Source organism: Lissotriton vulgaris, chromosome 10 (assembly GCF_964263255.1).
Source record: "Lissotriton vulgaris chromosome 10, aLisVul1.2, whole genome shotgun sequence".
Taxonomy (NCBI): Eukaryota; Metazoa; Chordata; class Amphibia; order Caudata; family Salamandridae; genus Lissotriton; species Lissotriton vulgaris.
Window position 1 is genome coordinate 457,474,413 of NC_141698.1, and position 27,510 is coordinate 457,501,922.

The 27,510-nt window shown below is 44.5% G+C and overlaps 1 protein-coding gene across 1 annotated transcript in view; it reads right to left on the reverse strand.

The window, feature by feature from the left end:
• CFAP70 (cilia and flagella associated protein 70) overlaps window positions 1-27,510 on the reverse strand; it is a 1,103,282-nt gene that overhangs the window by 830,809 nt on the left and 244,963 nt on the right. Inside the window, exons 7-8 of the mRNA XM_086941320.1 lie at window positions 21,701-21,883; window positions 21,221-21,315 (exon numbers count right to left, since the gene is read on the reverse strand). Of these exons, the coding sequence (XP_086797446.1) occupies window positions 21,221-21,315; window positions 21,701-21,883 (278 nt within the window). The remainder of the gene's footprint in view (window positions 1-21,220; window positions 21,316-21,700; window positions 21,884-27,510) is intronic.

Sequence of the window (27,510 nt, forward strand, 5' to 3'; positions counted from 1 at the left end):
ACAACGCCTCCTGGTCCGTGAGACTGCAGAGCCCAGCGTCGCCCACTCACCTGGTCGAGGTGACTCCATCGGGTGCCATCCTGGTGCCCATCTAATCACTGGCTAGTGATTCAGAACTTGGTCCCCTCTGCTTACAGGTGTCTTCCATCTTCGATCCAGGCTTGGATCACTTCGAACTTCTTCATTGGTCGCCTGCCAGCAACTTCTTCTTTCAGGCTCCTGGTTCGTCAACGAGGGTTTCCGACGACACTTGAACCCTATGCAGCCGCAGCCCCTGGGCTAGGTAAACCGAGTACCCCGGTGCTCCAGCGTAGAACAACTCTCTAAGTGCCTAGATCCACTTTCGTTTTTGACCTACCTAGTCGGGTTCGCCTGAGAACACTAACTTTGCTTTTACTAGCCTCCATAGACTTTGTCCCGCATCCCGCGTGAGAGTGCACACTCTGCACCCGAGTCCCCTAGGCCTCCTGCTAGTAATCTGAAGGTTCAGTAGTCCAGTCCTAGCGATTCCAAACCCTATGAGATTAGTACTTACCTGCTAGTAATTCCGCATTCCACTTTTGTAGTATATGGTTTTCCGTGCCCCTTGGGCATTTGTGTAAATTGTGCAACTTATAGTATTTTCGTAAGAGTTTTGTTGTGTGCTTAGTACCCTGTCCTCATAAAGAGTACAGGGCTGTTGTGATCTAAATAAATACACTGTTTATTTTCATAACACTTGTGTGGTGTCCTTTCACTTGGTGTTCAAGGGGTATATGTGATGGTATAACAGCTGGCTTAACACGCCCTCTAGAGTTTAGCCCGAAGACTGCTCGTATCCATGCTACTAGGATAGCTGGTCTATACGGTTGACTTACAACCAATCATCAATAAGGGTTGTTTGGACTGATACAAAGTGCTCACTAGAATAGTGAACATTATATATCAGGCCAACTTCTCACACCTCCCACAAACCATTATCTCACACCCCGGTTACCGCCGCCACCCTATTTTCATCCCCTCCATTGGCCCATGTCTCCCCTTTCCTTCCTGACTAGTTCACCCCCTGCCCTAATATCTCCCAACACCAGATTGCAACAACCAGAGCCTCCCCCTACCTATATTTCACCCCCCACTCCTGGGAGTCTGCCCTTGACAGACCACCTAAATCCTCCCATAATTGCTGAACATAACAACCCTCTGCTCAACAAGCTCCTTTCCTCATTCTCACACCTCTCTCAAAGAATGGACATCCTCACTTCGGCTCTATTCCATCTAAGGATCTCTATTCCATCTAAGTGACTCTCTGCCATCTTGTCACTGCTATACTCAGCACCCCTTGCGGACTCTCCCCCCACATCTATCCAGGATACTAAGAGACAGCCGCCTACCCAGACCCAAACAGACTCAATCACCCCTAGATAACTCAGGCCTACTACATCTCCTAAAGAGTGATGCAGCTTCAAATTCAGCTACCCCCTCCTCCTATCTTCCCGCTCGGGGTAGCCCAATTTTAACCATCTCTGACATGATTCAAACTTACTCACACCATCCCAGTGCATGCCCATCTGATCCTAACTTGATACAAATACCAACTACTGACTACCCTACCGGTTCTGTCAAGTCAGAAAGACAACAGCTTCTCCCTGAAATGCATTCCACACAATTGTCGGTCGGCAGTAAAACACTGTCTAGAGCTATCCGACTTAATCCAGTCTCATAATCTTGACATCCTAATCCTCACAGAAACACGGCTCAATGTCTCATCTAACCATGCCCTAGACTACCTTCTTCTTCCCAACTACTCCATTTTGCGTCGCACCCGAGAAGAGAGACACAGTGGAAGGCGAATACTCATCCACCGAAATTCCATTAGATGCCGAAACCTCCCAAATAGTCATTTTCAGTCATTTGAATGCATGTCGGTGTAACTGTCCACATCCAGTACCTCCAACTTCAATTCTATTCTATTCTATTAATAAAATCTTCCAAAGAATTTAGCTACCCAAAGGGGCCTCCCAGCACTAAGTTAGCAGCATGTAACTCGGCTAAAAGGATAGAATTAGTTGAAAAGGGTAGTTTTTAGCAATTTCCTAAATTTGAGGTTAGACTCTCTTCTCTTAACAGACTCTAGAAGTGCGTTCCAAAGCAAGGGACTAAGGGCTAGTTGTAGGTAAATCAGATTTACCGATTTATAAATACCGAATTTTACCGATTCGGTATTCATGAATCGGTAAATCTGATGTAGGTAATTATTCGGTAACAAATACCGAATCGGTAGGATTCGGTATTTACTGATTCGGTAATTACCGAATCGGTATTTGCCATTGATTCCTATGAGCCTTGAAGCCCATAGGAATCAATGGCAAATACCGATTCGATAATTACCGAATCGGTAAAAATACCGAATTGCCAAGGGGGACAGGGTGTCACTTTGACACCCTGTTGCACCCCTGTTTCTGGCTTGTGTACCATGTGACACACATACATGCCCTTAGGGCATGTCTGTCTGCCAGATGGCACAGGTGTACATGCACAGATGTGCATGTACACAGGAATTCGTTATTTACCATGGAATAGTATTACATGGTAAATAACGAATTCTTAGGGGCCTGTGGCACTGTTTGCAGTGCCACCTACATATAGATTTACCGAATCGGTAAATTTACTGATTCGGTATTTTACAGATTTGGTAAATTTACCGAATCGGTAAATTTACTGATTCAGGCACCCTACATCTCAATCACCAAATACTGGTCGGTAACGGCCGAGATCGGCCGTTACCGACCGGTATTTGGTGACCTACATCTGGCCCTAGAAACGCAAAATAACTTCTCTATATTCTGGGAACTGCAAACAACTGCTGGCTGGTAGAGTGCAGTGTTCTTGAGGTATTATAGGGGGGGAGGAGTCTCTGAATTAACATTGGGCCCTTACTATACATCGCTCAATGGGCTAGGCCCAGAGCTTTAAACTGCATTCTTTTAATCACCAGCAACTAGTGCAGGCTTGCCAAAGCCTCAGTTGCAGACTGATGATTAAGGACTTTAAAACGTATGCGGTCAGTGGCATTCTGGATGATCTGTAATCTTTTCATAACAGCCTTGAGGTATAGGGAGTTTCTGTAATCCAGGCGCGTGATAACCAATCCTTGCACCACAATCCAAGGCTCTTGACTTCTGGTTTTGGAGTGGGTTGCTCGCTAAAATATTCTGCCCATTTCATTTTTATCCGTCTTTTGGGGTTGTTTCCCACCACCATCTCCTCTGTTTTTTCACCATTTAATTTCAGGCTACTTGCTGCGATCCAGTCTGCCACATGTTTGAGACAATGGCTAAATTGAGTGGAGGTTTTATCAGTTTGTGAAGAAAGAGAGATGATAATCTGTGTATCATTTGCGTAAGATATAGAGGTGAAACCACATCCTTTATGATCTCTGTAAGTAAGGTAACATACCAATTGAACAGGGGAGGTCTTAAGGAAGAGCCCTGAGGGACCCGCAATTCCTCTGTGACAGCCAACAGGGCAGTCTCAGTGCTACCCTTATGTCTCAAACCTGTCTGATAGAAATGTAGGATGTCATGTGCTTCTAAATATTGTGAGAAATTTGTATTAATACATTTTTCTAATATTTTACGCGGTCCTGGTAGAAGGGAGATGAGTTTGATAGTTTTTACACTTTGAGGGGTCAGCTGATGTTTCTTTAGTAGTGGTCTCACAGTGGTGTGCTTCCAGGCTGCTGGCACTGTCCTTGACTTCGGTGTCAGTTTAAAGATATAATTCAGCCTACTAATAACTACCTTGCCCCCACTTTGCGTAATGTCTGGATGTGCTGGACCTAATGGTGAGACTAACTTAAGGGAGTTCAGAATCTCATAAATACTTTCTTGAGTCATTTTAGTGAAGATATCCAGTTTTTCATGCTGCCATACCTTTATTTCCTGACTCCATAATCATCTGTCAGCGTCAGGAGGATGTTATTTACTTTCTCTAAGAAAAAGCTGTCTAACATGTTGCAGCAAAGGTCTGATGGTGGAGGACCTGATTTGCCGACTGTTGGTTTAATCATATTGCAGACTAGACTGAACAATTCCTTGGAGGAATTTTCTGCATTGTCAATCTTGGAGGCAAGGTAGCTAATTATTGCCTCCTTACTAGCGTTATTATATTTTTAATAGCTTTTTGTATGTTTCTTTGTCCGTAAGATCATATTCTTTCCTCGATAATCTCTCCAGCCTGTTTGACTCTTTTTTAATTTTAAGAGTTGAGGAGAAAACCAGGGAGAGCTATCTCCTAAGAGTTTTCTGCTGCCTGACAGGTGCTAATCTGTTAAAGGCCTTCAGCATCCAAGCCTCAAAGCTCCTATAACTACTTGAAATGTTTCCTGCCATTGCCGGGATAGGATTAGATAAGGCATCTTGCCACACTACAATGTCCAGTTTAGCCCAGTTGCATCTAAGTCTGGGTTGATGAGGTACAGGGACTTTATTGCTTCAGTTACCTAATTGAAATTGTATGAGTTAGTGATCCAACCATGTGATTTCAGTTTGGTCCCCTGTGGTCATTTCAAATAGATTTGAAAATATGGGATCTAATAAGCGGTCTTGTTTATGCGTGGGACCTTTGATCTGTTGTGTCAGCTGAATTGCTTTTAGATTCAGTGTGAGGATTTAAGTCCATGTTTTCTAAGTGGAGATTTAAATCTCCTAGAACTGTGGAGTTTGCTGCTTTTAAGCTATGTTCCACCAACTTAATATTGAATGTGATTCACCATCCACCGGGTCAAATTAACACCTTCATCGACGATTGCATGGATTTCTTCTCCTCGCAGCTGATCAGCTCAGACAACAATATCTTAGTTGGTGACTTCACCATCCACTGGGGTAGTGTGGGCAAAAGTTATGTGCACACCTTTATCTCCTCTCTCAGTGTCAACGATCTCCAATAACATTGCCATAAACCCACACACCACAAAGGCGCCATTCTGGATCTGATAATCTCCAACTCCTCCAACCTACAGACATATGACCCCATCCCAGTCGACTGGTCTGATCACATGCAGATTCCATTCTCCCCAGCCGACTTGCATACCAAAACATAGGGACAACCCAAGAAAGAGAAAATTTGGTTCAGGGACACATCCATCCTTGACACAGAAGCCATTGCCATCATGGCCCTTCCCTCTCTAATTTCGATTACACCTCATCTGGACATTAACAAGGCCATTGACAAATACAACCCCTGAATGGAATCACTTATTAACAAATGTGCACCCCTGAAGTGCAAATTATCCAGACCATAACCCTCCAAGCCATGGTGCTCTAAAGAGCTTTATGAAGAAAGAAAGCTTATCCGAAAATGTGAGAAAGAATTGCGACAGCTATGCTTCGCAGAGTGAGAAAACAATACAAAGACCAAATCCTCAGGGCCAAATCCTCCCATATCGGAGCCATTGTGAATTTTGCAAAGAACTGACCGAAGCACCTGTTCGAGGTAATTGCACACGCTACTAGCCCTGCCACCATTTCGGCTCCTATGTCCCACGTTTCTGTGTGAAACAAAACATCCCAGTTATTGATAATATTGATAATACCTGGGTTGTTTTGTTCCTCACAAAAACGTGGCTTAAAGACAGTTTGTGGGAGGATATCGCATTAGCCACCCCACAGGAATTCTCCATCAAATATTTTGTTTAGATAATAAAATTGGTGGTGGAATTGCAATTATACACCCCGTCATCTACTTGTTCTGTCTCTAAGCTTATGAACAATGACAATATGGAGGGCATGGTGTTCACCATTACTCTGCCCACCACCTTTTCTGTCTCTGGCGCACTTATCTACTCTCCCACTGCTGTATAAGCTACATTGCTACAATCTCTTTCTGAGAAGTTAGGCCAACTTTACGCACTCCATGCTAATTTTATGGTTCTAGGAACTTTGAATTTTCATGTAGATGATATCAAAACAAATTGCCACAACAATTTCTGGGTACTATGGAAGGCTTTAACTAGGAACAACTTGGTAAAGTACGCACTCATATAGGTCATACCATTGATCTTATTTTGGCCAGTCCTCTTCTGGTCAAAATACTTCCGGTAGTTTTCTCATATGGTCTGATCATGTTTTAATTCCTTTTGAGATTTTAACACCCACCTCGTGTGTCCTACCCTGTGTGATCAAAAAGATGTCCAGATCTTGGCACAAAGTTAATGACTTGCTTCTGGCTGATATCTTACAATCTGTCACTATTGATCAGAGTGGAGTGTTGGAGCATGATGCCGCGCTTTTCAATGTTTTGTCGAAAAGGCCATTGACATTATTGCACTCTGCTAAGAGACTCAAGGCTTCAGCCTCCTGATTCTCTGGTGCTGTAAAACTTAATACATCTAGCTGTAAGAGGCTGGAGAGGAGCAGGATGATGAAGTCAAAGTAAACAATCAAGATGCCCTCATGAAATATCATACTGCAATATATATGGTCCGTAAAGCTTTTATTGCCCAATCAATTGCTGAGGCAGACAACTTCCCCAAAGAATTGTTTATGGTGGTTAGTGCCTTTCTTTCTCATTTGGAGACAAAAAATATGCTAACTTGGTCAATTGAACTTTGTGCAGACCTTACAGTTTTTTTCATAAAAAAATTCAGGCTATTTATGATCTTTTTCATCAGTCTTCCACAGCCTCCTTAGGCTTTCTTCCCCTCCTTCTTCGCCAATTCTGTCTTGTTTCCCTCCTATATCTCTTGAAGAATCAGCCAACAACATTGTCAATTGTAAGGCAGGATCCCCACTTGACCCTTGCCCCCTGACTATTCCTAAAATAGCAGTATCAGTGGTTAATCCCTTGGTGAACAGCCTGCTGAATTAATCTTTTGTTCAGGCAAGGGTTCCCTCTGTTAAGAAGCAGGTCCTTTCACTTCCCCTACTTAAGAAGCTTTCTGCTGACCCTAATTTTCAAAGTAACTTCAGGCCCATCTCACTTCAGCCTAATATGGCAAAGCTGGTGGAAAAAATGTCAAAAGACAGCTTAATATTTTTGGGGAGGAAAACCATCTGCTTCATGATTCACAATCAGGGTTTTGTCATGGTTATAGCACTAAGATAGCTCTTTTGGAGGTCTTCAGGCATATAAAAAGCAGTCTTGACCAAAATTCTTCAGATATGTTAATGCTTTTAGTACTTTCTGAGGCGATTGATACAGTCTCACATGCTATTTTGCTTGAAAGACTGGAAGGAAGGGGCATTACGGATCTTGCCTTGGCATGGTTAAAATCCTTTATCAGCAACCACTCGCAGGCTGTCTTTCTCCCTCCCTTTAAGTCTGCAACACAGACTTTAGAGTGCTGTGTTCTGCAAGGTTCAGCTCTTAGCCCTACCTTTTTTTTCTCATTTTTTTAAAAATTGTTTTTATTAGACATAATTAACAGTTACAACAAACAAGACCATTATGCTATGGACATCTGCAATGCAGTTTCTGCGAATATGTGTTCCAGCAGTACAGAATGATGAAGGAGTATCAAAGCTGGGCTCATGGTGCCTCAATGTCCTCACTTATTGGATCAGTTTCTGGTGGTGTGCAGATAGCTCCTCGGTAGGCATTCCAGACATCCCATATCTTCCCCCATTTACGGGGTCTACCTCTGGCCACATACACAGCCCTCTCCCGAAACATACACCAATCAAGGTCATCCATCCATTTCCCGACCTGGGGTGCTCGGCCGGCACCCCATAGTTGTGCGATATTTCGCTTGGCAATCATACAGGCAAGTGTTACCCAGAGCCTGCCGTGACTCGTAAGGTCGGAAGGCTCCCATACATTAAGCAAACAGCGGCGTGCCTCCAACACAATCTGCACACCCCACACCTCACTCATTTTCTCGTGAATCTTGGTCCAATAGTTATGGATTTCTGGGCACTCCCACAAAATATGCATAAAGGTACCAGTCATACCACAACCCCTTCAACAGTCTGCGTTTGAGGCAAGCCCCATTCGTCACAACCCCGGGCCCGTGGTGTAGGACCTATGAAGGATCCTAAGCTGCACCAACCGAAGTCTCATGGAGATCGCCACCTCCCGTGGGGAGGACACAGCCTCCACCCAATCCTCATCGTCCAAGATCAAACCATCCGCAACCCATTGCTCCCGGACTTTCACCAGGGGATCTTCTGTGTGGTTGACCAGTTACTTGTAAACCAGAGAGATCGCTCTGGTGGGAAGATACCCATCCAGGATTCGATCTTCCAGCGGGGAGGCCTCCGGCGGCGTCACATCACGAGGGATAGCCGCCGCCAAAGCATGTTTAATTTGCAAATAGCGGTATCGCTCACTCTCATTCAGATGGAATCTAGACTGCAATTCCTCAAAAGTCAATATCCCGTTCTTGCCCCATATATCTCGGACCTGGGAGATACCGATCAAGTCCCAACGATCGAATCCCTTTGAATTCCACAGGCTGCCCAGGGCTTCAGAGTTCCATAACGGCGTGGCCATAGTTATCTTACTCTCCCATCTAAGAGCACGATTGGCATCATGCCACGCTCGTGCCGAAGCCGACGCGGGACCCAACAAAGGGAACCTGCCTCGCTTGGTGTACAGTATCCGGGTATACTCACCCCCCGGCAACTGGCCATGATCCATTGCGAACCCAGGGTCGGCCGGGGAGCCATAGATCGCATGATTGATAGGGGCCAGTTTGAGAAGCCCAATAGTATTTTCAAATGCTGGGCAGTCCGATCCCGCCGTCGTACCAGGGTAACATCAAACCCAAAGAAGCTGATGCTGTAGCGATTCTATCTCGTTGAAATAGGAGGGAGGCACAGGATCAAAGAAGTTCTGTAATGCATATAAAAACCGTGGTAGCGCCATCATTTTAAAACGAACCGCCCGACCCAATAGGAAGAGCGGCAGTTCCTTCCATTTTGCAATGTCCCGGCGGAGTCTAGCCAGGGAGGGACCCAAATTAGCCTCGAAACGTGTTTTAGGATCCCGAGAAATGTAGATACCAAGGTAGCGAAAACCCCCCTGTTCTACCTTTACCGGACAACTCTCTGGTAATCTGGGAGGGTCACCGCTGAACACAAATAGGACCGATTTCTTCCAATTAATGGCGAACCCCGAGTATCTACCATATATCACCAAAATATCCATGAAAACAATGAGGGACTGCCGGGGGGAGGTCAAGTACATAAGGATATCATCCGCGTATAACGAAATTTTGTCCTCCCACTCCGGAGTCCAGCGTAACCCTTTGATCGATCTATCCCATCGTACCCAAGCCGCAAGTGGTTCCAAAGCCAGGGCAAACAAAAGTGGCGAGAGGGGACATCCCTGTCGGGTGCCCCTCCCAAGCTGAAAGTCGCCGGACTTATGGTTGTTCACCACTACTCGGGGCCAGCGGAGCAGAATACAGGAGACGGATCCATCGTATAAATTCCGGGCCGAACCCAAATTTCTCCAGCACCGCAAATAGATAAGACCATTTCACTCTGTCGAACGCCATAGTGGCGTCCAACGACAAGAGCACCGCTGACTCATGAATGCGAGCTGAACCCGCCACCACCCCCTGGAGTCTGCAAAGATTAAGGGCGGTGTTGCGGCGCGGCATGAAGCCGGACTGGTCCGGGTGTACAAGCTCAGTTATAATATTCACCAGCCGATTCGCAAGCATCTTAGCCAGAATCTTGGGCTCCGCGTTTAAGAAAGAAAGTGGGCGGTAGGAGGAACTGTCCAAACGAGGCTTACCGTCCTTATAAATGACAACGATATTGGCAATACGTTGGTCATAAGGAAGTACACCATTCTCCCTGCTCTCAAGAAACATGGCTTTCATGAACGGAGCAAAGCGGTCCACATGAAGTTTATAGAGTTCGACGGGAATACCGTTCGGGCCCGAGGCTTCCCCGCAGCGTACCCCCCCGGATAGCCATCGCGACCTCGTCGTTTGTTATAACAGAATTCATAAATTCCCGATTCTCGGCCGATAAAACAGGCATTGGAATGTCTTGGATGACCTCCGCATTCTCTTCCACCGTGAGTAGCCCCTCTGAGGTGTAAACCTCCTCATAATAACGGGCAAACTCGTCTACTATGAGCTGTGGATCCGTCGTGACACCAGAGCCCGCGATCTGCAGCTGCGGGACCAGACGCGACCCAAAGTCACCCTTCTCCAACCACGCTATAAGTTTCCCGGCCTTGTCTCCGTGTTCGTAGATTCTGCTATGGGTGTTAGCGTGTTGTTCCCTCGCCCTCTCTCGCGCTAAGTGTTTGACCTCGTCTCAAAGAAGACGGAGGCGGTGTACATCCTTCGGGTCCCCAGTAGTGGAGACCTCTCTCTCTGCGGCCGATAGCTCCGCCTCAACCCTGTCAATTTCCGCCCTTCTCTTCTTCTTCTGCCCAGAGATTAGGGAGAGAGCCTCCCCTGACAACAATTTTGTAAGCCTCCCAGAGAGAGCAGTCAGAATCAACTGTCCCTGCGTTCTCGCTAAAGTAGCTATCAGTGATACCCACCAGCTCTTTTTTGGTAGCAGGGTCTCTCAACCGCCAAGCGCTAATTGGGGCAACCCTAGCCACATTTTCCGGTCCAACTTTCAACCGCAGCCAAATCGGAGAGTGATCGGACACTCCCCTGGCCAAATACCGCACTTCCTGAACCAACACCATCTGCGACGCAGGCAACAACACATAATCAATTCTGGAGAAAGAGCGGTGCGCTGTGGACGCATGCGTGTATTCCAAATAACCAGGGTGCCGGAGCCTCCACCCATCCACCATACCTGTTCCAATGACAAAATCCGACAACCATCCACTAGAGGGCAGTAACACACGGGAGGGGTACCTATCCAGTTCTCCATCCATGACCGCATTAAAATTGCCCCCTATTACCATGATGCCAATGGGTAGCGACAAAAACACCCTACTCAGAGATCACGAAAGGTGTCTTTCTGCAATGCGGGGGGAACATATACTGAAAGGAATGTGATTGTTCTGCCCTCCCAAAGCCCCGAGATGCCGACATATCGGCCACGATTATCAGACCAGGTAGCCTGTATGGTGAGCGGGAAGGAATTTTTAACTAGTATCCCCACCCCTCTGGAGCCTGAGGTAAAACCGGCATGGGCGACCAGCTTATACCCTCCCCTTTGTAGCGCCATACATCTCTTTCCCATAAGATGAGTCTCCTGGAGTAAGACCACATCTGGTGACCTACGTCTGATCAGCTGTCCCACCATTGCGCGTTTGATCTTGTCTCCCAAGCCATTCACGTTCCAACTGAGGACAGCCACACCCAAGCCCCGTCTAGCTGAAGCCATATTCGTCCCCCGAAAATTCCAAAGCGTTATGCGACATACTTCCATTGCAAGCATTGGTCATAAACAAAACACAAATCAATGAAAAAAAGCCCCCACAACCCAGCCTCCCGACCCCCAACCCTGCACCCCTGCATGCAACTTTTGCACATCCCCAACTAGCAGTGTGCCTGTCACCCCAGAACTAACTACAATAACTAAGCGTAGAAAACGGAGGAGGACCTTACAACAGGCCACCAGCCTCCACCATCCCAACCCGCATACAAACCCCCATCAATACTAGAAAGCCCAAGATATTAACAATGACAGTGGGGATTAAGAGAGGCCCCAATCAAACCAGCTCCCTTGCCACCATGGTCAACTGCTATGATCAACACGGGATCATTGTTCCTCATTGTCCATCGGTGTGTCCCCCTCTGTGTCCGGCCCCTGGACTCGATTCAACCAGTCCGCCGCAGCATCTGGATGATCAAAAAACCAAGCTTTGCTGTCACGTTCTATCCGGAGGCGGGCAGGGAACAGCATAGAGTATTTAATTTCCGAGGCACGCAGCCTTCTCTTGATGTTTATGAAACCCTGTCTTTGGTTCTGGACTGCCTGGGTAAAGTCAGGGAAAAAAAGCAAGGACGCGTTCTCATATGCAAAAGGTCCAGAGGATATTACAGTCTGTAGAATAGTGTCCCGGTCCCGTAAGTTCAAAATGCAGACAATCATAGGGCGAGGAGGCGCACCCGTCTTCGGGCGTCCACCAGGGACTCTGTGGGCCCTCTCCACGGTGAAAAAGTTACTGAGCCCCTTGGGTTTTAGATGTTTAAGGATGAGATCCTCCACAAACAAATCCGGGGCCTGTCCCTCTGATCTCTCCGGTATGCCAAGGATGCAAACGTTATTGCGCCTCGCCCGTCCTTCGTACTCGTCCAGCTTTCGGGCAAATCTCGAGTGATTTGACCTTTTCCGAGGTTTTAGTCAGGTCAGCTCGGATTAAGCCCACCTCGATGGTCACTGTGTCCAACTTGGAGTCCATCTTACCGAGGGACGACTGGATCCCAGTGATCGCTGCCATCAAGTCTTTCAGCGTCGGGTCCGCCCCAGACGGGCTATCCTCATGGCCACTCACTTGAGCGCGTTTCTCGTCCCCCGGGGACCCCTTGGTGAAACTATACTTTTCCAGTCTGTTGGACTGACCGGTCTGGTATTCCTCAATGTTTTCGGGGGTAGCTTCTCGGGGTCTCCCCTCGCCGCCATTTTCAACTTCTGTACGGTCACCAACTCCGCCAACCAAGCAAACCACTATTTCGCAAAGGCAATTGGTGCAGCCTCAGGTTGCTCCGTATTGGCGAGGGTGCGCTGAGTCAAATGGCTTGAGATGGGGACCCGAGAGCCCCTCAAATTGGGCGTGACTTCCGTGGATAGAGTGCCACCGCGCACTTCCGGTTCTACTCGCCGTTGTTGTTGAACTCCAAAGCGGGCAGTGCCACACGCAGGGTCCCGGTGGCTCTCCCTAAAGGCCCGAAAAGTTCCAGACGATGGATTCAAGTCATCCGAGCACCCAAATCATTCGGAATTTCGCCCAGTGGCTCAGGCGCCGGCCCCCCACTGGATGGTAGGGATGGGGCTCAGGATAGTGTGCCGGATGGCAAGTCAGGATGTATCGGCCGGCGGAGCCGATGCTCAAGCGGCCATCTTGGTCGCTGGCGCGGCTCCTCCCCCAGCCCTACCTTTTTTAATGGATATATGACATCTTTGGCCAATATTGTGGAGAACTTTGGAGTCAGAGTAGTTTCTTTTGCAGATGATACACAGCTGCTGTTGGCCTTTCATGAAAATGTTCTTTCATCATTGAGTGTCTTTAAATCTTGTTTTGGATCTGTCCTATATTGGATGAATACCAATTTTTTAAGTTGATAAGACAGAGATTCTTTTCTTTGGTACCAAATCTATCCCCAACGCTAAACTTTGCTGGCCTTTAGAGATGGGAATTCTCCATCGTCCTTCTTCTGTGGTATGGAACTTAGGGGGTTAAATTTGATGCTGAGCTCACGTAGGAATCTCAGATAAAAACAGTGTCTAGGTCCTGTTTTCTGATCCCCATGAAGGTTGAGACGTATGCTACATTTTCTCCCCCATGGAACAGCAACAAATTATTGTACACACTTTGATCACTTGCAAACTGATCTACGCTAATAGTCTGTATCTCGGGCTTCCTACTTATCTTATTCAGCATCTTCAAAGCATTCAAAATGCTGATGCCTGATTGATTCATAAAATCCCTTCTTGAAGCTCCATCTCAAGTCACTTGTATCAGTTTAATTGGATACCGGTCAACAGAAGGATTCAGTTTAAGCTCGTACTTTTGCTTTTAGAATTTTTAACTCTAAGTTGTCCCTTCTATCTTTGGCACCGGTTCAAGTTGTCCTCCCAGGTGCGTTCTTTGAGGTCCAATAACCATAACTTGTTTCCAACCCCTCACATTGTTTAATTCAAAAGAGGGGGGCGTTCATTTGCCTTCCTGGCAGCCAGATTGAGGAATACCTTACCTCTGGCCTGGAGAAGCTGTTCAGCTGAAATGGTTTTCAAGAAAAACCTTAAAACGTTTCTCTTTGACTGTGCAATAACTCTCTCTTAAGATCACGTCTGCCTTTAGACAATGTGCAAATTCTTCTTGCTATTGCCGGGAAACCTTGTTAGGTAGTTGTGCACTTAAAACATGCATTGTATTGTGTTGTATGTCATCCGTGGCACATTGCAATGACTTTGTAGTCGTCATTGATAAAAAAATTAGAGACATCAATATCTCACTGCGCATCAACTACTCCCTTGAAACAGTTGAGACTCTACCATGCAAGGCACTACAATCACGGTCATCTTTCTCTCCAATCTCCGAACAGGACCTACAAAAAACCATCTCCAAAGTAAAACCCTCAAACCACCATCATGATGCCATTCCAGGTTCTATCAGCAAATCTCTTGCCACGCACCTTCTCCCCATATGGACTACCATGGTGAACTCCTCCTCCAATCAGGGCATCTTCCCAGAATGACTAAAAATGGGTCAATTCACCCTGCTCTTGAAAAACCAACTTCTTGATCCAGAGACCTGAACAACTACCGCCCAGCCGCCACACTCCCATTCTTAGGCAAAGTCATTGAAAGTTACGCAGCATCCCAACTAGCCTCCCACATTCGAACAACCTCCTAGACTCTCTCCAATCAGATTTCCACCACAGTTACAGTACAGAAACTGCAATCCTTCAAATAATCAACGACTCCCTCAGAATCCTTGACTCCGGCAATTCCTGCCTCCTGGATTTATCTGCAGCATGTGACACTTTTAACCGTCTGAACCTCCTTTGTACTCTTGAACTTTGGATGGGATGTGGAGGCACTGTACTCCACTGGTTCTCCTCATACCTATCTAACCGTTACCAAATTGCGAAACTAGATAACTCGCTATCGAGATCAGTCAGCTTTCACCAAGGGGTCCCTGAAGGCTTGATCCTCTCCGCAACCTTGTTTAACCTCTGCCTAGAACCTCTATGTGTGATTCTTAGAAACTCTGGGATTCTCGTCCACCTCTAACGCAGACAACACCCAATTATACCTGAAAATCTCACCCCTGGAAGACGTTGCCCTGCTTTTAAAAACATTCTTAAAAATTCAAAACTGGATGTCCAACCACCATTTAAAACTCAACCGAACTTAAATAGAATTTCTTTGATCTCACAACCAAAAGCAAAAACACCAGTACAAGTGCCAAACTTACGGCCCTGGATGGCTGCCCACCATTGTCCAGAGTGCCAGATCACACAGCATCACCCTTGATAATCATCTCAATCTTTACAGTCACATTGCAGCCATGGCCAACAGTGCACAATACCAACTTAGGCAGGAGTGGGGCATCAGACAATTGATTCCAGAACAAGACTTCAAAATAGTGATGCAATCGCTCGTACTCTCTAAACTAGACTACGGAATTGCCCTTTTCTCAGGCACTCCCATGGTTCACCTAGGCCCACTGAGAGCAACACTACATGCTTTGGATCCTGCTTGTTGTAAAGCACTCTGATGCCTTTGGGCCTTGTCTATGCTATGTAAAATTGAAAAAATATTTAAATAAATAATCTACTGCTCCCATCATGCCCATCGCACTGCACGCTACATCGTAAGCACGGTAACGTCACGCGTGTTACACGGTGACGAGGAAACGGGCTTGGAGCTTACCGCGAGCCCAGCAAATAAAGATGGAGATTGTTGTTGTAACAAACAAACAGCCAGGTAGTGATTAGGTTCACTGTAAGTCTCAAAACACGACATGGCATGTTTGAAGACATAAGTAACCTACCTACAGCACAGCCCCTTACTATACAGCATTCTAAGTAGTACAATAACTAAAGTTATTTTCTCTTCCAACATAATTGGTCCTGCTAATACTTGAAAACTGCCACGTATAGTGTGTGATTGTAGGATCATGCTTCGCCAAATTCCTATGTCACAGTACAAGGGTCCTGAATTGGGTATGGTAACATGGACTAATTACTTTATTTCTCACCCATTCCTGTTTTTTTTGCCGTAATATGCATGGAGTAAGCCATACTGAGTGATCACAAATACATGTTTTAATGTCCAAGAGATTTCTAAAGCTTTTTAAAAAGGTGTGTCCTTATGTCTGTCCTGTTCTTATAGGATGTGTATGTACATCTGAGTGCAATGTTTCTCTGCGGTGTATTGCATAATTTCAAAATGAGTACCACAAAGACCATGAACAGATTGATCTTATGCTAATGCACTTTATCAGTACACAGTTCATGGATGATTATTTTTCTCTCCCACAGTAATCCAGAGAGACTGACGAGTAGCCCTTTGCATGTTGTATGTTTGTACTTCTTGTCCGACCCGATAGGGCATAAGACAACGTTGGGTGGCTTTAATTGCAGTTTGACAAAAGAGCCAGGTGTGTAACAAAGCCCCTGCAGTGCAAGGGAGGTCCAAGCCTTCAGGGGCCCACAGTCTTTCAGTGAGGCACCCTACAGCCCAAAGACAATTAATATCTGTGAGATATATGAGACTCAGCTGCTTCTTTCCACATACCGCTGGGGGACCCACAATCATTTTGCGTTACACCACTGAAAAGAACATGCATTAGTAGCACAAAAAACAAAGTGATATACTAGCCTAGCATATCGATTTGCTTTTTAGAATGAAAAACACACTTAGAAAAACTTCAACCTTCCCATTAAACTTTTGGATTTTCTATATTTGTCCATTCCATTTTTAATTATTCGTGTATTTGTTTAATGTATACTTGTTTCTGTGTTTGTGTATTGTTTTGAGGTTCAAATCATAAAAGCTGCTTAGACCAGGGTCTCCTGCTTCCAGTAATAAATCAGTGGGAGTCCACAGAAGTCAAACAGTTAGGAATCTCTGGCAAATTGCAATGCCTTGAATTCCTCAAGAGAATCAGGATAAGAAGTGCTATAGGTCTTCAATGTGTGTGATATGAATTAATCAATAATGGATACATTTCCCTTCCTGGTACCAGTCTCCAAATGCTGTGCAGAATTATATTTCTGAGGTCACCACTAGCCAAGCCTTATCTCTAAATGTTAACTGTGGGCTGCAGATGCCGTCCCATAGATCGTCCAGGCATTAATTCCAATCTCTTCTGCCAAAAGGTCCCTAGAAATGCTAGATTCCAATGGCGCTGGCTGAGCTAGAGTATTTTCAAAATGAACGTAGGTGGACAGTTGGTCGTCATGTATCAATAAGTAGCATAGTGTGTTTCTCTTACAAAATAATATCTCTCTTGGTCATTCTGCATTTGTCTTATGTTAGTATCAATAAATCCCAATGTAGTCCAGCCTGGGATCCTGAAAATACTACTTTTGTTAATAATGAATAAAACTGCCTGAAGAATTTCCGGGTGAAGACTATAGGGATGCTCTGGGTGACGCACGTACAAGATAATATTTTATGCATACAAATTCACAATAACTGTGTAAAGGGAAGGATAGACCATGTGACGGGGTGGGTCGTCCCTGTAAGGACAAAGAGTGTGAGGAGTCCATTTCCCATGACTGGTGGTCAGCTGTTCCCCTCTTGCCCCTTTCTCTTTCCATCCAGCAGCCTACTTCCCTTTCTGCGGAGGATTGGCCGGCCCCTGACTCTGTGTATCCTTGGGGATGCGAGGAGGAAAAAGAACGCTACACCTTTAAGACCGATTGCAGCGAAGACGAGACTCCACCCATCCAGAGCGTCATCTCGTCAAAAGGAGGAGGGTCCCGGAAGACGACGGACGGCGATTCCCCGGAGGACGAGTGCGGTGTGGAGTGGAGACGGAGTGCGGACCAGAGAAGTGGCGTGGAAGACGAAGCTTCGATTAGCCCAGCTGAGACCAGCAAGCCAGGAGGCCAACGTTCCGGCGAAGCGCTCGCCAGGCTCCCGCGGGAGGAGCGTGGCTTACAAAGGTACGGGGCAAATTTGCAGGTTGGGCGGGTTGGAGTGGCCACCCCACTGTGTAAATAAACCGCCTACAACTCCCTGAACCCCTACCTCACGAGCACTACCGACACGGCCGTTTTCTTTGTAAATACACTTGGCACGTGGTTTCCTTCACTCCCAGCTTTTGTCGTTCATTTTCTGAATTTCGTATTAGTCTTACATTGCAAAATGATTTGCTTGGCTTTATCTTGTATTTATGTTTTAAGATGGAAAGGAGGTACTCCCTTGACTTCTGTACAGTGAGGATGTTGGCTGACAATACAAGTTATTTTATTCTGGTTATGATGAGGCATTGGAGTTTGCTTAGTGATGGCATTTAACTGGTCTTCTCCATCTTTCCTTTGTATGGGTGTTGATGAGTGTGACCTATTTGGGGATAAGAATGTGAAAAGGATTGGGAAAATGGACAGACTCATCAATGGAAATTGGTCGGACCATTTCATGAAGCTGACATCAACAAAGATGTGCTTACGTTCACAAACCTCCTTCAATATGGGGCACAGTGGTGTGCAAAGGGCCACAATGAGGAGAAAACCCTGTTGAGTGAGTGGGAGGCAAATGTGGATCTCCTGCACTGCATTATGATAGGATCGGGGGATTCTGGAGGGCCTCCCTTTTGTTCTCTGACAAGTAGCAGTGACCTGGGAACATATGGTAAAGCGGGTATTGTGTCTGATGCCGTATGTCAGAATGCTGCCCCTCAGGTGGTTAAAAACCATCTGAGATATTCAGTCCACAATGGATATGAGACCCTGGTATAAGGTGGGGGGCTGCATCATAGCTGGTGACCTTGATGGCAATGGTGTCTTCCTTATGATGGAAGAGACTAGCACTACAGCCAGTTTCTGCAATATATTAAGGTGTCCTGCATGCTCCCGGAGATCTAGCCAGACTTCCCCTCCGAACTCACGGAATCTCAGACATTACAAATAATACTGGACCCGGGATCCACAAGGGAACTAATCTCCTGCCTTTACAGGGCTATCAAGAGAGATTGCAGCGTTAATATGACAGGAGTACAGAGTAGATTGGCTGATGCTATGCCTGAACCGTTGTCTGAGAGTGCTTGGAGGAGAGTTTATGTTCATGAGGTAGCGAGCCATGTCAGATTCAAGCTCACCCAGTTCTATTATCTGCATCAAACCTGCATGACCCAACAGCGTCTGCATCGCATAGACAGAGCTCGGTCGGACGAATGCCTTAGATGTGGTTACGCTCCGGTGACCATATGTCATGAAAGGAAAGAAGCCGTCAGGGGTTTTGGGATAAGATTATACAGATTCTTCAGGAGGTAACATGGGTGCCAGTGGAGGCCAGTGGAGGCCTCTATCAATCCCGGCCTACTAAGGATACTGATGTTACCTAAACCTGGTTCACAAATGTCACATCTACTAATTGAATACCAGGCGGTAGTGCACCCATTCACTTCACTTTACCACAGTCCTGAAGAAGTGCTAATTGACCCGTTAGGGGCAAGCACAGGCACGAAACATGTCGACCTTACACACTTAAACTGCCCCTAAGGAACATTATAATCCCCACAGGGGCACACTTTTGTTTTTACCTAGGCTAGAGCTACCTTTTCATTAAAATGGACTGTAGAGGACTGCCCTATACATATTTTATCTTATCTCACCGTGCACTACCCAGCCCCCACTCCTGCATGCACCTAAATGCTTCATCTTCAAAAGATCCTTGACAAAGAGCCCCAGTTTCGGGAGCCCTTCAGGCATTGCAGCGCCGGCCTGACGAGGGGCACCCGCCCTATGATGAAGCATGAAACCTCTATGGGGTGTGTGAGGGCATCACGAAGAAAGACCTGTCTTTCCCCTTCACCCCTGTTTCCTCCCAACCCCTCCTATCACATAGGAACTGCACTCCCTCTGTCAACTGAATGTACCATCTTGGCTGGCTATGTGTAGTTGAGTGGACCCTGGGACAATGCCCTGGGTTCAATGGAATGCCTATATCAATCTTTCTTTCCTGACCCTCCTTCCACCCCCTGAATGCCATCTCTGTATTCTCCTGACACACCGGTGTACCGGGTTTTGGGGGAGGTGGGTTATCCACTATCAGAGGATTTAACCACAGACGCCAAGTTTCGCTGCTCATTGTTTCGTTCTTTTTAGATGTTTATAACTGTTTCACTGTTTAACCTAGGCACTTATGCTATTGTGCTATTATAGCACTGCTTTGGGTGTATGTGATGATACTCTTCCATTATGTTGACATTTTGTGTACTGATGCATTGTGCCTTTTATGTATCCAGGTACGAATAAACACAATAAAAAAAAAGATGTACTTACGTATCTTGCATTTGTTGTTTGTTGATGGGAAGGAGTTATGGAGGCATTTGTGCAGTTTAGCAAAGTTCTCTAGCATGGTGCAGGATTTGGGGTTGACACAATCTAGATTGTAATTTCCAAGTAAGAGGTCTTTGAAGCCACTTTATGGATTGTTGTGATAGTTATGAACTGGTTGATAGAATAATTTATTATGTTTCTGGTAAGAAGTGAGAAAGTGGATAACGTTGGTAGAAAACCATGTGAAGGCAATTTTATGGCATTTAAATATGTCATAACTGGTCATGAGAAAAGATCTGTAATAGAGTGAGGTTTTGGGGATGCCTGTCATGTTGCCACCTAATTTGTATTACGTACAGTAAGTGAGGAATTTTAGTCTTGAGGAGCTTAGAGGTTAATGATACTTTGCAAGGGAGCCGCCTGAGCCAATCACCAGAATAGAGAGTGCAGAAAACTCACCGGATGGCGATCTTTCAAAAACAGAACAGAAGCCTTGAATGAATCAATAATTGCCAATTGTACAATGTACAATGTACAGCTTACCGAGGAAAGGGCGGCATAGTTATTCCTCAGGAAGGGGGGGTGGCCCTGAATGACTGAGTCGCCACTGTCAAAGCGGTAAGTTCCTGAAATGACTGATTCATGCATACTGCCAAAAGGTTAAATACCGGAAATGTCCAGTGGTATATATGTAGGAGTGGGACCCTGTGCACGCAGAGGGTAGTCCACACTGGGGCTCTGTAGAAACTTTAAAAGCAACACCTTTCTTTTCGGAAAAACATTTTAAGGACCTGCTTCTGGGCGTAGGCAATGCCAAACCAGCTAAATGGTGCAGAGCAAAATCACAGAATAATTTACATATCCAAGTAGATCACAAATGTACTTTTTTTTATTTTTATATAATGTTCTTCATACTGTTCATTGTTAAATTCTTCTAATTTCCGTTTTTGTTTTGAGATTGCGGAGCTTAAGAAATTATTCAAATGAATATATACATTGAGCTTATGCAATGTCTGTCTTGCTCTTCAATTGACCTAACAATAAATCCCTTACAATTGTAACCCTTCCCTCCACATAATCCTCTCTTGCAAGGTGGAAAAGATTCACTGGCCTCATGTGACCTTGGATACTCACTGTATCACTGCACCAGGATCTATATAACAGGATCTTTCAATGTCCCAGGTGACCCTTTTCTTCACAGTCTCTGCTTCTGTCCGGTGATCTTTGTCCTAGGTTGGGAGCAATGGTCAGAGGTAAAAACTTAAAGGTGGAGTATCTGAGGATCACAGTGATTTAACAGAGACATTTGTGGCATCCATCTACTGGAATAGCAGATTGTGTTGCTAGTCATGACTGAAACACTAGAAAAAGATACAGCTACAATGCAGAAACTAGTTACATGGTTGAAGCCATGCATGACCTTTGAGCATCCCAGTACTGGTGGTAACCCTCAGACTGGAGCACACTGCATAGCAGCATACAGTTTTACAGTTAAGCAATGGTACAAGCCAAGGCCCCATTTTACATGTTGCCTTTCCCTCCATCTAGACCTTTGTCCATAGCCTGGTCTCCAAATTACAGCCACCTTCCAATAGCCTCTTGCTTATTCCTAACCTCTTTAAGATTGAGCTCTCCATCCTCCTCTTCATATAGACCTCCAGTGATGAAAGCATCAGGAATGTACAGCGCCTCAGAAACCTGAACATTGGTTATGGGCCATTTCTTTGGTCGTGGGGTTGGCTCTTTTTCACCTCCAAGTTTCAGTGTCCCATTGGAAAACACCAGCGGATTTTCCTTCTGCAGAGAGGCAAGATATGGAAATACCTTTACAATCATAATAGGGGGACGAGGAATTCAACAAAGGATTTGGGTAGCTACAATACAAAATGGACGTGCACGCCATACACAGAAAAAATACAATCACCACCAACCAAGGCATTGTTATTTCAAATGTCTTTAGGTCTTAGGCAGGGTGTCAAAAAGGTGATTTAGTTGCCCCCATGGGCACTAGTTAAGTGGGACACCAGGCAAAGACACCATGCCATTGGACAAATGTTTTATCACACTCATACTGTAATGTTACACCTGCACAAACACACGTGTCTCCGAACCTTAACCGTTTTCTGCAGGATTCTTGTATTGTGCTTGAATCATTTGGCACAGGGTATCATGAGATGCCAGCAACCAATCAAGAACAAGGTCATAGTCATTGGTATCACCAGGTGAGGTGCTGCTGCAACTTGGTGGAAAGCCTAACTCTCCTAGGTTGTGCTACATTGTCCTGGTGTGTTCATGTAACCAGAATTGCGCAATGATCCAATCAACCATCTTGTTGGTTACTTTATCTTTGGTACAATGAAAACTCCAAAGTATTTTAACCAAAGCATTGATCTTGTGTGTTTGAGACTAAAACATGTGTTAATGTGTTATAAGTAAGATTTATTCTGAGGCATCATTTATCATTTAACTTGTTATGTACACATATATGGGTTTCTCTTTGCTTGAAATAATATATTTACTGAATGAGGGTTCACAACCTTGACTCCCACACATTTACAGTGTTATAGAGATACATGAGATGTAACTGTTAGTTGGTGGGCAGATGGGGGCCTTACCACGAAATGGGGGCCATTTGTCCCCATTCTACTGGTCATTTTTCATACAAGCCTGTTGTATGTTTTTAATATATACATGACTTGGGAAACTTTGCAATGGCATGATTGTGTTAAAACCTATTGCATTGCATGTCATACAATCTCGGCTTTCAATGTACATCTTTGCATTGTTTTATGTGAATGCCTATTAAAAACTAATTTTAAAAATGTGTTATAAGTAAAATTTCTGACCACATAAGCCACCAACCCAGGTTTGGTAACATTCAAAATTGATTACACAATTTGTGGTCGTCATAAAAGGGAGTTCTAACTATTACCTGAACAAATCATCAAATCAAGGATGTTGGCATTGTTCATTTTAGAACCATTTGTGGTCGTTCACCACAATTTTTTGTGACTTTGGCATTTAAATACAATGTGTGTTTCCATCCATCTCGTTATGTATTTGTTTTCGTTATCCATGGCTGTTTGTAGATTTATTAACTCTCATCTTTTAGGTGTACATGCTGGTTTTCCACACCATTTATTTTGAACTGTTCTGATTTATGCTACAATTTCATTATACTAAGCACTCTTCATAAGAGAAGCTTTGTGCTGGGAACAACTACCAGAAAATCATACACGCATAGGTTGTTGTTACTTGTCATCTTGTGCTTCCAGGAGTATGCATCCTTAGACTGAAAAGGCATATCTCACAGCTAGGCATAAAGTACTTAGGGCCCGATTCACAGAATGAACTTAAGACTCAATCCTAAACTTACTACTATTTTGGTATTCACAGAATGCACTTACTACTTTTGGCATTCACAGAATGAACTTACTACTTTTGGTATTCACAGAAGTTAGGATTTTGTCTTAAGTTTGTCTTAAGACAAACTTAAGACAGACTTAAGACAGACTTAAGACAGACTTAAGACAAAATCCTAACTTCTGTGAATACCAAAAGTAGTAAGTTCATTCTGTGAATGCCAAAAGTAGTAAGTGCATTCTGTGAATACCAAAATAGTAGTAAGTATAGGATTGAGTCTTAAGTTCATTCTGTGAATCGGGCCCTTATGGTTTTATGGCATGGTGGAGAAGAGCAAACTAGATAGGCCTGGTAATCCTCATCTCTCTTGATATGCCTGTTTCCAAATAACAACTGGTAATCTTAGGGTTCTGATAAGCTCTAAGGACAGAGATGTTCAACTATTTGGCATCTAATAAAGAACAGTGCCCCAACATTCTCTCACTGACCCTTTGTTTTAAGTTAGAACTGTGAGTCAATTAACTTGGTGTAACTTGCAAACAAGAGTAATGCATGCATTTTCAGCTCATTGCCATGGGTTATTCGCCATTAGACCGGCAAAGACTAAGGGGAAAGCATGATAACTTAGTTAATCAGTCTATTTGTGTTTCTGTCTGTCGTGCTATATGGGAGTCCAGAGTCATTGCCAAACCAGGAAAGTGTGATGAAACCCTTATCACCTGGAAATGTGAGCATTCCCCGGAGCAATAAATGAGGAAGCACAGCCAAAGGTGCACTTGTCAAACTAAATATGTACACAAAAAGAAAGAAGGTCAAGATTACAAATTTTAACTAATTTATTCATACACCTAAAAACTACACACTCTAGAATGATTCCTACTCAAGTCTCTGGGTTGCTGTCCCTTCCCCTCAATTTTTCTGATCTTCGTGAGTAGAAGATTTTTGACATTCTATTTTTTTTGCACAACTCTTACATATTTACTCTTCCTTGTATAGCACTGTCATCTTTATTCTACCTTTTCTCTTGCTGTGGCTTAGAGACAGACTCCATCTGAAACAAGAGGCCCTTTTCTTGAGCCCTCTGAAAGGTTTATATACGAGAAAAGGCAGACGGGTAAAAGAGGATAGCACTGCCTGGATAGTCAACTCAGATGGTCAGCTGCCACATAACCACAAGGTTCAACATAAATTCAAAGGGGTATGAGAGGCAATATATATACAAGGTAAATCGTAAGTATGTACAGAAAGCAAAAGAAGGAATTCCACGTTGTTATTTATGATCTTAATGGTCCTTTTTTTCAAGATGCACTCGGTTTTCGTACGTAGACAGCACACGCGTTTCGCCCAGACATGGGCTTCTTCAGGTCTGTAATACCATACAATATATACAATATTTAAAATCCAGACATATAGCCAAGTATTGTTAAGTGCAGGATAATTGGTAACTTGTATTAACAATGCTGGTGGTGAGAGTAAACACAGGGTAAAGTGTGGGACAGGAAAGAAGATATGGTGAGGGAGGAGAGTACTTCCAAGAGGAAGTAAAGAAACCAATGCTATGGATAGTGACGGAAGGCTGATATTCTACAATGCTTTCAGGTGTTCAAATCGTGCTGGAGAAGATACTGCTAAAGTCCCAATAAATGTATAGGTTAAAATATAAAGGACAAAAGAAGGCCTACAGCGGCGAGCGTGGTAGTTAGGAGTACGCTTACCGATAGCATAAAGTAGTCAGTTCGCCAGGTTATTAAGACCAGGCCCAAATTCTAATCAAGTCTGCATTAGGACAATTGAAGTAAGAGGAATTAACCTAGGCAATTTTAAGAAAAAAGTATCAGTAAACAAAATTCTCATCTGTTTAGGAAGCAGGTTGAAATGTACGTATTAAATCAAACAAACCTCTCATGTTAGAAGCAAAAGTAGTCTAACAGTTTGAGAGGACTCAAGTATCCGCCTCTGTTGAGCTGATTCTTAGTAGAGGCAAAGAGTATCTATATGAAAAGTGACTCAGATGAGTAAAAGGAAGTGGGCCTTGATGGGTTAATTAACCAGCGTGACAAAAAGTCTACATGGTAATCTCTCTAATACAGCTAAAGTCTATTCCATGCTGAGTAACACTAGGCTCAGGCAACCACAGCAGTGAGTATGATGTAACTATGTCTAAACCGAACGCGCTGGACCATGACCAATCTAAGGTGATTGACATTGGGCGCTGGTAGCAGCAGGAGCAGCTGGTACGATACACCTATTGTTACAAACACGTGCCAGTGGAGCAGAGAAAAGTGTATTTTGATATAAACCTAAGTCAGCAACAGTACGCTCAGAGAAAAGTGTGCTATGCTATAACCCAAAGTCAACACCAGTACGCCCAGGATGCATAGACTTGATGCACGTGTGTGTTTAAAAGCGTTGCCGGTGCAGTAAAACCAATAGGTATTTACCGCTGTGTTGCCGACCAAGTTCACGCTTGCGTGAGATGTCAAGGCTCATCCGGTGGCAAGGATGGTAACCCTAAGTCAGCAACAGCACCCCCAGGAAGCCTAGATTTGTTAAAAGTGTGTGTTTTAAAAAGTAGAAGGTGCAGTAAAAGCAATAGTACATGTCCCCCAGTGTTTTGCCGACCAAGTGTACGCTTTCGTTAAATGTCAAGGCTCATCCCGCGACAAGAACGGTTAAAATAAGAGCACAATAATCTCTTCGCGAAAGGGAAAATTAAGTTAAAATGGGGCGGCTAGAGCCCGGCTGAGCAGGTCGCCTAAGCGCCAAAAATAAATTATTAAAGCACAAAGTTAGACCAAAAGCAAGGTGGCCCGCGACTATGACCCCTGTCACGGGTACGCCCGCTAGTCATAAAGCTTACTTGCAAGAAGAGCTCCGTATACGAGACTAGACTGACGACCTTGGGTCCAAAGGCCGCCATTTTGCTGATCAAGTTACCATAAAAACTTGATGGGAATTGTTGTACCTATTCGGTCGAAGTTCAAGAGGAATGAATGGTATTTCATATTAAGAAACGATGTAAACTAATGGATATCATATCGACAGCGCATCAGTTGTTCTATTGTGAAAAAACGGAATCCCATCGGAATCAACTAAGAACGCATCAGTTGCAAGCGAGCTGTATATAAACATAGCAAGCAACCACACACGGTAGTGGTGGGTTATGATGTCGCACTTCAAACAAACAAGATATTAACAGATAGGGGTACACATTGGCTGTCACTGTGTCTATTCAAACAATTTTTGGTAGGTGCCACTCAGGGTAAGTTATCCCAATACCCAGAATATCAATTTGAGCAAGTCAAAAATGTCTTGCTCGAAATACAAAAAAGACTGAACCCCGGCACTCTGAGTAGTATATATACAGTTACTAAACAACTTACATTAGCGGTAAAGAACAACATATGATGATGGAAGAAAACTTTCAAAGCCAGGTTTAAATAGGCAAAATACGATCAAATGATTACACAATAATTTATTACAACAAAGGCATATAAATTGTATTTCAAAACAATCCAAACATTTGGAGAAAACACTGCTTCATTTAATGTAATGAGGGTTTCAATTCTTGACTAGGTTGCACAGAAACAGCCAACATGCGTTTTGTCACCACCAAGACTTTCTCAAGGCTTAATTTGATGGTAGATGAGCCCGGCAAGATGCTTCAGTTGTGGCTCTATATGTTCGGAAAGCTGGGGGTCCCTTGTCAGTACTCCAAGTTAAGGTGTGTCGATCTAAGAAAATATTCCGATTGACAGCTACTATATTTTCAAGAGCTTAAGAACCCAGAATGAACGTTACCAAAGAAAGTATAGCAAATATGTGTTAGTCTGCAGATTAGCCACTAATTCCACAGTAGAGGTTTCTCAGAACACTGTGTGGCAAGATGGAGTTTCTTTATACGCACGAAAATTGTATCTTCCCAAAACATAATTCAGGAAGCATGGAGAAACATCTTGACGTGGTACTATGATAAGACCCAGAGAAGGCATCCGTCCGCGATACCGGCACCTTCGCACGCCCGTTTTCCGTGTATATAAACATAATGAGAGTGGGAGCGT